Genomic DNA, 12,596 nt, shown 5'->3' on the forward strand with positions numbered 1-12,596 from the left:
TACAGGGACAATTTTATTGGCTGGGAATAACTCAAAAGAACGTATCGATCACAGAAATTTCAGGTTCTATGGCAGGCTGGTAGGAAAGTATTTCAAGGAGATCAAATTTGTACATCTTGCTAACATTCTATGCTCTTACAGTTCCTAATTCCTCTTTCTGAAAGGTTGACAAAAGGAAGTGGAAATGTCACCAAGAGATACATTGAGGGAGGGGAACCAAAGTGGTGAATCTGGACTATTTCATAACCTCTGCATCTCTGGTTCTGACAGTTCGTAATTCTGGAGGACCGAAGCCGCAGATGGCATCCCGTTTACCAGGTCTGACCATGTCTCCCACTCCAGCCACACTAGCTGCTCCCCAAATTAGTCACGAACTCTTACCTCTACACTTTTGCTTACGCTGTTCTGACAGTAAAGCCTTTCTTATCTTTGCCTGATGGAATCTGATTTAAAGCCCAGCTTCAACATCAGTAGGAGACACTGCTCATTACTGGTCAAATTTCCACTCTCCTCTTCCGCCTAGCAGCAAATCTCCGTGCTTAGCCTCGTGGCTAGGAGCCAGAGCAGACCACAAGGAGTAAATAGGAATCAAAGAAATACCTGCTTAGGACTCTACCCCCGCACCAGACAGCAGAGCCACCTAACATTCAGTCATTCATTCAGCAAATATTAAATGACTTCTTGTATTTATGGTAGCTGCTGCTGCTGCTGCTACTGTTATATTATTATTACTGATAAAGACATTACTGTCTGATAAGCTCTGGAAATACAATAGTGAATAAGAAACAATCCATGCCCTAAAGAAACATTAAGTAGACTAGAGAAGACAAAACAAGAAATTACCCCAGGAAGTGGTGAACCCTTTGGCATGATAGGCACTGGGCACGCTCTGCAGCCCAGAGGGAACATGAACCTAAGTCTTAGGGTTTTGGGATGTGACAGAAAAGGCTTCTCAGATGACAATACCTACACTGAGTCTTAACAGACCAGGTGAACTGGTCAGACAGCAGCGTCAAAAAGTGCAGAGGCCTAAGGACTAGAGAAAATGTGGCCCCCGTGGGAGCTAAGTGAAGGACAGTTAGAAGTGCCAAGTGGTGAGAGATGAGGCCAGTGCACAACGGGCCTCATCATGCAAACTAAGACACCTGGACTTTTCCCTGAAGGCAAGGAATAATCCTGGAAGGGTTTGAGGCACACAGTAGTATGATCAGATCACTCTAGCTAGCTGACTAAAGGAGTAAGCAAGACACAGCATTTCCACTTGGGTAACTGGGTGAATGGTCGTACCACTCGGATATACACCTCACAGGAGAAGGAGCAAGTTTGGGAGAAAAGATGAGGAGACTGGTCTAGGACACACTGAGTTTCAAGTGTCTGTGTGGGGATGTTTAATGGGAGAACTGTCTTGGCTGCACATAAAGACTTGAGTCATCAACACACAGATGGGAACTGAAGCCATGACGGTGGATGATCATTAAGGTTACAGATGGAGTGAACAAAGGGACAAGGACAGATTCAACAATTACTAATATCCAAGGGATGAAAGAAAGAGACAGAGAAGAAATGTCCAACTAAGCTAACAGAAAATGGGGAGATAATAAGGAGTCCTAGGTATACAGCACACTAGGCCACTGTGACCTAGTGTTACCCTAATCTAGCAATTAGACGTTGACTTTTATGCCAGTCTTTTAGTGACTATGTTCATGCCTTTTGCCTTTGGTACTCTGGAAACTGTCAGACACTTGTTCTGAAATGGATTACCTGTTACCTGAACTTCAGTCAATCATCTGCTTGCCCTACCCCTGCTCTGATACACACTCAGGATTTTTGCTTTTATTCAGACCTTGGTTTTCAGTGTTCCCTTTCTGCCTATCTGTTCTCCTTTGGACTGACTTCATTTTATACCTGGGCCTATATCTCTAAATGTCCAGTCCTGGAATTAATCCTCTGGTTACACTTTCAGGCTTACACATCTACACTTTTCTCCAACCCTAAGATTTGGCCTGGAACAATAAATAAGGCTTCGTTAGTGTGGCCTGGAACCCAAGCCCAGTTCTCATGTACTAAAAGCTAAGGCAAGGCTAAAGCAAAGGTCAGAAATCCAGATCTGAGTCAGCATCACAGATAAGACTTGAATTAGGCCTCTCCTGCATTACCCAGAAAACTTCTGAAAGGACTCCTGTTGGAACAGAAACCAGGACCAGGGCATACATGGCCATCCCAGTATCTACAGCAAGAGGCACTAATGCCAAGGATATCCTGAGTACATTAATGTGTCTAAAATGTATCTAGAATAGGAAGATAGATCTAGAACTAAAGGCCAATCCTGAAAACATGAAAAATCATGATTCATTTTTTTAGGACAGGTTAATGACCATAAAACCTGACAAATAAAAAACTTTAAGAGCAAAGGGAAGCTTACGTTTTTAATATAACTGTGACTTTTTAAAAAAAACAGTACACTTACCAACATGAATATTATCTTTAAATGCCACATCATGGAGTTGAAATATTAAATGGCGGCTAAATTTTTCATTGGTGCTAGAATCCAAGTTGAGAACATCTTCAGCTGAACAACTAACCCTGTAAAACTGTTGAAGTGCTCTACAAACATGCTGAAAACACAAGTAAAACATCAATAATTAGTGTTTTTTGTTTCAAAATTTTTCCATGAGCAAAATTCAAATATCTTGGTACAAGTCTAATCTGTTTTTTATTTTGATATCAGATTATTACATAACAATTTTACTGAATTACTTATGTACTGAAATATACATATTTAAATTATTATACATGTTTATGTTAAAAATGCATAGGCTCGGGCTTCCCTGGTGGCGCAGTGGTTGAGAGTCCACCTGCCGATGCAGGGGACACAGGTTCGTGCCCCGGTCCGGGAAGATCCCACATGCCAAGGAGCGGCTGGGTCCGTAAGCCATGGCCGCTGAGCCTGCACGTCCGGAGCCTGTGCTCCGCAATGGGAGAGGCCACAACATTGACAGGCCCGTGTACCGCCAAAAAAAAAAAAAAAAAAAAAAAAAATGCATAGGCTCTCAGGGTTAAAGGCCTCTCAGAATTCAATTTATCTTATACATTAATCTCTAAAATCAAAATAAAAATATTTCTTTTTAAGCACCTCTTTTTATAAATTTTATTTATGTATTTATTTATTTGTTGTTTGGTTGCACCAGGTCTTAGTTGCGGCAGGTGGGCTCCTTAGCTGCGGCATGCATGTGGCATCTAGTTCCCTGACCAGGGATCGAATCCAGGCCCCCTGCATTGGGAGCAACAGAGTCTTTATCCACTGTGCCACCAGGGAAGTCCTAAGCATCTCTTTAAATATTATCTATGAGTTAAAAAGTCACAATTCCATTGTTTCTAGTTTTAGTTTTCAGAAAGTTGCTCATGCACACTAAGCCCAAATCTACGTCCGAGAATGTGGCCTCCAGGGCTAGGTGATGCTACTAATGAAAGCAGTTACGCATCATAGGAAGGTAGCGAGCACAGGGTTAGGAGCACACGATTAGGAGTCAGAAAGGTTTGAGTTCTGGCTTTGCCACTTACCAGCTCTGTCGCTTTAGTCAAGTCCAAACCTAACATTCCTCAACTGCAAAATGGGATAATAATAGAACCTAACATTTCAGGTTGTTGTAGGGAGCAAAGAGAAAATGGGAGTAAAGAGTTGGCCCAATGCTGGCACACGTAACTGCTTAAAAGCATCAGCTGTGCAGCCACAGAACAAGTCACTTCTGAAGCCTCAGTCTTCTCTTTTGCAAAACGAAGGTACTAAGAAACACCACACAGGTATGGCACTGGCACAAAAACAGAAATATAGATCAATGGAACAGGACAGAAAGCCCAGAGATAAACCCACACACATATGGTCACCTTATCTTTGATAAAGGAGGCAAGAATATACAGTGGAGAAAAGACAGCCTCTTCAGTAAGTGGTGCTGGGAAAACTGCACAGGTACATGTAAAAGAATGAAACTAGAACACTCCCTAACACCATACACAAAAATAAACTCAAAATGGATTCAAGACCTAAATGTAAGGCCAGCCACTATTGAACTCTTAGAAGAAAACATAGGCAGAACACTCTATGACATAAATCACAGCAAGATCCCTTTTGACCCACCTCCTAGAGAAATGGAGATAAAAACAAAAATAAACAAATGGGACCTAATGAAACTTAAAAGCTTTTGCACAGCAAAGGAAACCATAAACAAGATGAAAAAACAACCCTCAGAATGGGAGAAAATATTTGCAAATGAAGCAACTGACAAAGGATTAATCTCCAAAATTTACAAGCAGCTCAATATCAAAAAAACAAACAACCCAATCCAAAAGCGGGCAGAAGACCTAAATAGACATTTCTGCAAAGAAGATATACAGATGGCCAACAAACACATGAAAGGATGCTCAACATCACTAATCATTAGAGAAATGCAAATCAAATCTACAATGAGATATCATCTCACACGAGTCAGAATGGCCATCATCAAAAAATCTACAAACAATAAATGCTGGAGAGGGTGTGGAGAAAAGGAAACCCTCTTACACTGTTGGTGGGAATGTAAATTGATACAGCCACTATGGAGAACAGTATGGAGGTTCCTTAAAAAACTACAAATAGAACTACCATACGACCCAGCAATCCCACTACTGGGCATATACCCTGAGAAAACCATAATTCAAAGACACATGTACCAAAATGTTCACTGCAGCTCTATTTACAATAGCCAGGACATGGAAGCAACCTAAGTGTCCATCGACAGATGAATGGATAAAGAAGATGTGGCACATATATACAATGAAATATTACTCAGCCATAAAAACAAATGAAATTATTTGTAGTGAGGTAGATGGACCTAGAGTCTGTCATACAGAGTGAAGTAAGTCAGAAAGAGAAAAACAAATACAGTATGCTAACACATATATATGGAATATTAAAAAAAAAAAAGGTCATGAAGAACCTAGGGGCAAGACGGGAATAAAGATGCAGACGTACTAGAGAATGGACTTGAGGATACAGGGAGGGGGACAGGTAAGCTGGCACGAAGTGAGAGAGTGGCATGGACATATATACACTACCAAATGTAAAACAGATAACTAGTGGGAAGCAGCCGCATAGCACCGGGAGATCAGCTCGGTGCTTTGTGACCACCTAGAGGGGTGGGATAGGGAGGGTGGGAGGGAGGGAGATGCAAGAGGGGAAACATGGGGACATATGTGTATGTATAACTGATTCACTCTGTTATAAGGCAGAAACTAACACACCATTGTAAAGCAATTATACTCCAATAAAGATGTTTAAAAAAAAAAAAAAGAAACACCACACAGGGTTATCTTGGAATTAGCAAAAATGTCTGTACACTGCCAAACACTTAGATACCGAATAGTTATGCAGTAAATTGTGTTTATTAATGTTATTTTGGTATTATAGCATACCACCTCCCATCATGCTCTCTGATCCTACTCTTCTTCAGTAAATTCTTTCTCAGAGAAGTCTTCCTCAATTTCCTTATCTACATCAAATTGCCCCATATATATTCTACCTCTACTTGTAGTACTTACACAGCTGCAATTTTTGTGATTATTTTGATAGGTTTCCTCTATATCATAGAGAATATCCCTCAGGATCTGTTCTCTCCTGCTTCTGTAAATAGAACCCTGATTATTAGCTAGATATGAGGTCATCGAGAATAAAGACCATGTTCCCCAGACTCCCTTGCAGTAAGGTGTGGCCATGTGATTAAGTTCTGGCCAACAGGATGTGAGCAGAAGGAAAATATTCCACTTCTACATTATAATCTTAAAGGAAAGGGGCATGCTCACCCCTTCCCCATTTTCTACTGTCTAAAATGTAGACACAGCAATGCTGAGCCATCTTGGACAATGTAAATAATGGCATCTTAGGAAGAGCAAAGCAATAGGCCTAGTCCCCTAATACAATGGAGTCACATCCAGGTGTTTCATGAGAGAAATAACTTTCTATCTTGTTTATGCCCCTTTAATTTTAGGTCTTTATTATGGCAGCTAAATCTATCCTAACTTATTATCCTCCATTACATGATAAATTCTGTGAAGGCAGAAATCATGTCTTTTTGGGCTAGCCATTGTATTGTTAATGCCTAGGCACACTGACACTAAGAGGCTGAAAAAATTTTGATAAATGAATAAAGTCTAGTTATGTACTTTGGAGCTATACAGAATAAATGTAATAACTGTAGATAATAAAAGTAATTGTAGTCCCATTAAGTTCTTTTTTCCAAGTTAAATTTTAAATAAAATTTTAAGTTACAGAGAATATAGCCAATATTTTATAATAACTATAAATGGAGTATAGTCTGTAAAAATTTTGAATCACTATTGTACACCTGAAACTAATATATTATCGTAAATCAATTATACCTCAACTTTTAAAAGTTTTTAATTTATTTAAATATTTAAGTTGTAAAATCCAGAAGTTAAAAATATATGATTATTTGAGCAATGTTACCTGTCAACATAGTTTTATAAAATGCTTTAGCACCAGAAGTCATTCCATCTGGCAGAAGTGGCTTACTGGAATTGTCAGTTAAAAAGTGTCAGTATCAAAGGGCATTACATATTATCACTAGTTATTATTAGCCAGTTATTTATTAACCATCTGTTATGATAACAGCTAACCTATGCCTCCTCACACAGAGACGCTAAAGGAAAAGTACTCTTTGTATTATACACTTGTTACATACACAGTAACCAGTAAATGAAATTAATTTCAATATAATCATTTGTAAAGGTTATATTAAGTAAAATAATCCTAATAACTTTTCTACCAACATGAGTGTGTTAAATTAAAATGCTGTGTAATTTTAAACTCAGATTTCTACAACTTTTTCCAACTTTTGTTGATGTTAAAGATGAGTTGTTCAAGACTAATTTGGATAAGATTGTATAAAGAATTAGGAGGAAAAAAATTTAAACAGCTACATGATCTTTGCCGTACCAGTGTTTATTCTTGTTACAAATGGGATTTGCACTAGTGTTGATTCCATTAGGGATAAGTTTCTAGTTTCTAATACAATGAAGTACTAATACTTCTTTTTTTAACAGTATCACCATATTAAAGTGCCAGTGAAAATCTCTGAACCTTAATTCCTTGGTGGCCACACAGATCCCACTTAACAAATCCTACCTTAGACTGTAGAAGTGTATCATACACTAGAAAAGAGTCAATATCTATGGATTATTAAAAACGTAATTAAGGTTAAAAATTAAATACAACTTACCAACTATAATGAAATAAAACATTTAAATTTATTTTTAAGGGTCCAATGGCTATCTTAAGAAAAACATAACTTTTCTGTTGTTTTTTGGGAGGGCTGGGGGGAACTTATGTATACTTCTTTTGCTTCAAAGTCAGGAGAAAGCTGACATTATGATTTTTTTAAAAACCAGTATTTGCATACATTTTTCAAATAAATTTAAAATAAAACATGTAGAGATCCGACAAAATCAGCAGATATTTTTAATCAAAAACATTCTAATTTGGATGTATTTTTAACACTATAAAATGAGTCATCTACAGCTAACATCTAAAACAAAAAATAGTTAATGTTAATACCTACTTTGAGTCCAAATAATAGTCAATATAATTTTAGTACACCCTAATACAATCTTAAAAGATTTTATAAACGAACCTAATAGAGCTTAGTTGCACAAGCCCATATTCCTTTTATTACTAAATAATAAAAGGAATATGGGTTGACACTGCTAAATCAAAAATATATACTAGAACTACACTTTTTCTCTTTGTGAAAAACAAAGAGAAATGATAATTGTAGTTCTAGACCAGGTTTTGCCAGTAACTAGTTGTTGGACCTGGAGTTGGAATTAAGTCTCTCTAGGCTTTAGCTCCTCATTTATGATAATGTAAGACAGAAGAGTTTCCAAAATTTCTGCCAGCTCGAAACTTCTGAAACTATTTTTATCAAAATTTTCTTGAAGTTTATCTTAGTACTCAATTTTTCAGTAAAAATTACTTCACCTAATCTTCACCAGAGTCCACTATTTGTAATGCAAAAGAATATATAATTAAGAAACAGAAAATTCCCAAACTGCCACCTTTCTCAGTTTTTTGGGGTTTTTTTAATGTATTTATTTTTGGCTGCATTGGGTCTACGTTGCTGTGCGCTGGCTTTCTCTAGTTGTGGCGAGCAGGGCTATTCTTTGTTGCGGTGCACGGGCTTCTCATTGCAGTGGCTTCTGTTTGCGGAGCACGGGCTCTAGGCACACGGGCTTCAGTATTTGCAGCGCATGGGCTCTAATGCGCAGGCTCAGTAGCTGTGGCGCACAGGCTTAGTTGCTCCACGGCATGTGGGATCTTCCCGGACCAGGGATTGAACCCATGTCCCCTGCATTAGCAGGCGGATTCTTAACCACTTCGCCACCAGGAAGTCCTCTCAGTTTTTTTTGATACAGCAATATTACAAAATATATGGACATAAACTGAACCTTCCTCCTTTCCAGAAGTTTACTCAGAGAAGTGGCATTAAGAAACGAAGTCAAAAGGAAGAGTAACAAGAAAAATGAGGAGAAACACAGAACCTATATATTACATAGGTTGGATTCATTTAATGACTGAATGAGTGAATGAAAAGACATACAGGTAGATATAAGGAGAAAAACCTGAGTCTGTAATTTACCTCAATGAGTAATGCAACCATCTTTTTCCCATCAGCTCCTGGATTGGCAAGTCTGTTAAATTCCAAATCAAAATAAAGCTTGCACACAGCATTTTCAGGAATGACTTCATAGCAGTGTAAGAGATTTCTTCTGAATTGAATAATTCAAGATTGTTAGGTTTATATCTCATACCTTTTAAATCACAGAAGTTGCTCTTGTATCTCAAGATAGTATATTAACTGTGATGTAATGACAGATAACTATGACATAATGAAGACAAGATAAAGTGAACAACTGCTTACCACAGGTTTACAGAACACAGTATCAAGAGTTTCCATCAAACAAGATCTAACAATCATTTTCTGTAACATTATTTAACTGGAAAATATAGCCAACTTCATACTGCTATTTATTCACAGATAATTTTGATATCAGGTAACACTTCTACATTTGTTTTTGGTATCACCATGAAGCAAATTTTGTTTAAGAACTTTCTCAAACTGTGATCCCACAATCACATATTCTTGGGATTCCATGAATTTTTTCATGAGAATTTTTAAGTTCCATATTTTCATTAGGAATGTTTTAAAAACTGGTTACATACACTCTGAATCACCTGACTTCAATGAGCTTTCAGTGCTCACATGTGCAGTTTCATTCTCACTGGTATCAAGAGGTATGACTTTAAGATGGGTTATTAAGAAGAAATGCTGACTTGATTAGTAAATGATAAACTGCTTAGTGCCATCATATACAAATAAAAGGTTTACAGTAATTTGAACAAGGAAAAGTGATGGTGGGAATTGTGTCATCACGTGGTACAGGAATTCAAAACACACACAATTTCTCTCTCCTAGCACCTGGTGAGATAATTCAGTGTTTCTATCACAAGGAAACTCCAGAATTCAATTCTAATAGTAAAGTAGTAACTAACTGCGTGACTGAGAACTATGAAAGCCAAGGCAGCCTGATTTAATTTCACAAGCATTTCCAGATGAAGGAAATGTAATTTAATGTGTTGTGCTTTAAAAGCTACTTACCGGGATTTATAGTAAAACCAAAGTTGAGCATACGTTGTTACGAGGTAAATACGTTGTCCATCGCCCACTTTGTATTCCAAAGCAAATACATGAACGTCCTTTACAAAACCAAAAATAATATTCAAAAAATTAGTAAAATGCAAATTTAAAATCAACTGTAGCTATTAAATGTTCATAAAGATTTTATTCAAATTTTCAAAAACTGGAACATTTGTATTATTGAAAACAAGAAAATTAATCACTAAATCTATGCCAATCAAAATCTAGTTATTTGTATTTATTTATATTTAGTCACTCAGGTAATAAATGTTCAAGGCAGAAACAATTAGAACATCCAGACTAAAACAAAGAAAGAAAAATCATTTTTCAGTCACTCGTTTTACTTCCTATTATAGTTTTATCTGCCAGTTTATGAAAAAGAACTTATTTTTTTAAAACTACCTGAACATTATTGTAAATAATTTGGACTAAAGTTAATAAATTTCCTAGAGTATATAAAAATACATGAGAACCATTTTTAAAAATATATTTGTATATAAATATTAAAAGCTTAAGGAAAGTTTTAAAATGCAGAACAAATAACTATAAATTATTGTTTCTCATAGAAAAGGAATACACAAGTTCTTTTGTTTCCACTTAGCTAAAGGTAGCTGTTGAACCTATAAAGGAACTAAACTTCCATTTTCATGAGAGAAATCATAAAAAGACTAAGTTATCCGATCCTATTAAAAATCTTCTCAAGATAAATTTTATAAACTGATGATTGGTAAATCCAGCAATCATACAGCTATATTTTTTTAAAGTCAAGATTAAGCGAATCTGTATTTTCATTTCTGATACCTGAATTAGGGTTACACAAAATGCACACAAAAGGCTTTTCTTCTATTTCCTAAACTATTCTGATGAGATATGAGTGAGCTTCTGTTTACCAGGGAAAGAAGGTCCTCCTCCCTAAAAACTTATAGCATTTTGAGTTTTTATATATAATCAATTTTCAGAATCACAATATATTTATGCTGGATTTATGTTGGATAGATGCATCTTTTCGTTATATTTCTCTATATTCCCCACAGTGCCCAACAAAAAAAGATGTGCAATACACACCTGCTTGTTTATTTTTGAGAACCATTCCCTTTGTGAGGCTAGAATGTAGCAAGCACTTCTTCCTCCCACTTTCCTGATGTGTTGGAAATTATGATAAATCCACTCTACTACTCCAAAGCACAAAAGGGACAGTAGAAAGATAAAAACATGTGTGCTTTGGTACTATGATTTAAGTTTTAGGGCTTATTAACTCAAATGACATTTGAGACATTTTCATTTGCGATTGTTTAAATTCAAATTTCCAATCCCTAATTTCATCCTTAAAATCTCACACTCCGGGCTTCCCTGGTGGCGCAGTGGTTAGGAATCTGCCTGCCAACGCAGGGGACACTGGTTCAAGCCCTGGTCCGGGAAGATCCCACATGCCGCGGAGCAACTAAGCCCGTGCACCACAACTACTGAGCCTGTGCTCTAGAGCCCGAAAGCCACAACTACTGAAGCCCGCACGCCTAGAGCCTGTGCTCCACAATGAAGAGGAGCCCCCGCTCACCACAACTAGAGAAAGCCCGCGCGCAGCAACAAAGACCCAACGCAGACCAAAAAAAAAAATCTCACACTCTACTTACTCATTTCCTGATATTTCTGTGGGTATTATTTTAGTTTAACTTTTACACTCATTCTATTATTTTTCAGTCCATGAATACAGTCACTTCTCCTCTAAGCATAGCTTCATTTCTATGTCATTACAAATTTTTTAAACTATTTGGCACTAGATATGTCATTTTTTTCATTATTAATGTAAAGTAAATGGTTAATGATTCATGGATATCTTTCCTAAACAGTACAAAAAGATCACAATTAAATTCTTCTGGTAAAATACGTGGACTGAAATGAAGACAAACAACAGATTTTTTTTGGAAATCTTAAGGTATAGTAGCCCTAAAAAAAAGATGAGAAAAATTACCTCTTTACAACTTTTAACAAAATTAAAAGCTTCAGTTTGCCGATGAAATAGTTTCCAAATGGATGGTGGTTCTTCTGGCTTAGACAATCTTGGTCTGTATACCAAGGACAATGGTTCCCTCTCATAATGGGATGCTCGTTCTTCAATTTGCTTCAGCCTTGCTTCCCATTTTCTCTTCATTGGTTCAGAAGTATGGGGAGACTAAATCCTATCCCAGGTAGGATCTCTGTGAATTACTACTAAAACAAACAAACATGAATGCCAGTTTCTTTGTTTAAAATATACTTTGTTTGGTAAAACTTCAAAGCTCATTTCTGCTTATTGCTTTGCTTTATAGTTTATGTTTTGCATGAAGTTTTGTTGTGAAACAAGGACAGGGCTGGTTATCAGAAATCTTTAGATCCTGGCTCTTCCATCTAATAGTGCTACAGTTTTGAACAGGTTAATGAAGCTCCCTAAATTGTAATCAGCTGCAAAATGGGAATCAACATTTTAATGTAGTTATCTTGAGGATACATGTCATAAGACATGAAAATGTTTTGCAAATTCCAATGCCTCATGTAAATATAAGAGTTTTTTGCATCACTATGGTTTTTATTATATCATTTTGTTGCATCAAGTGCCATGTACCTCACCCAGATGGTGGGCATCATTCCAGTGCTATTATTTCTTAGTGTAGAATTCATTTCTAGGCACCACTGTCTAGTTCTTAGCTCCCTTTTCCTCTTTTTCCTGCCCACTGCTCTTCTTTTCTACTCAAACAACTATTAGTTGGGAGGATAACCAGTGTATGAGTGGGAATTACAATATTGGCTAGTTTTGGTTTGGGATGTATGGTAATCATAAGCATGACTTAAAAAAAAAGAATAAATGTTAATCTG

The 12,596-nt window shown here is 36.9% G+C and overlaps 1 protein-coding gene across 2 annotated transcripts in view; it reads right to left on the reverse strand.

The window, feature by feature from the left end:
* Positions 1–12,180, reverse strand: part of PRIMPOL (primase and DNA directed polymerase) — a 34,705-nt gene extending 22,525 nt beyond the window's left edge. For both annotated transcript variants that reach the window (XM_060001303.2, XM_060001302.2), the window contains exons 1-4: positions 11,716–12,180; positions 9,708–9,805; positions 8,688–8,817; positions 2,468–2,615 (exon numbers count right to left, since the gene is read on the reverse strand). In XM_060001303.2, coding sequence (XP_059857286.1) covers positions 2,468–2,615; positions 8,688–8,817; positions 9,708–9,805; positions 11,716–11,895 — 556 coding nt within the window. In that variant the 5' untranslated portion in view covers positions 11,896–12,180. The remainder of the gene's footprint in view (positions 1–2,467; positions 2,616–8,687; positions 8,818–9,707; positions 9,806–11,715) is intronic.
* Positions 12,181–12,596: the final 416 nt, after the last annotated feature.

This window comes from Delphinus delphis, chromosome 21, assembly GCF_949987515.2.
Source record: "Delphinus delphis chromosome 21, mDelDel1.2, whole genome shotgun sequence".
Taxonomy (NCBI): Eukaryota; Metazoa; Chordata; class Mammalia; order Artiodactyla; family Delphinidae; genus Delphinus; species Delphinus delphis.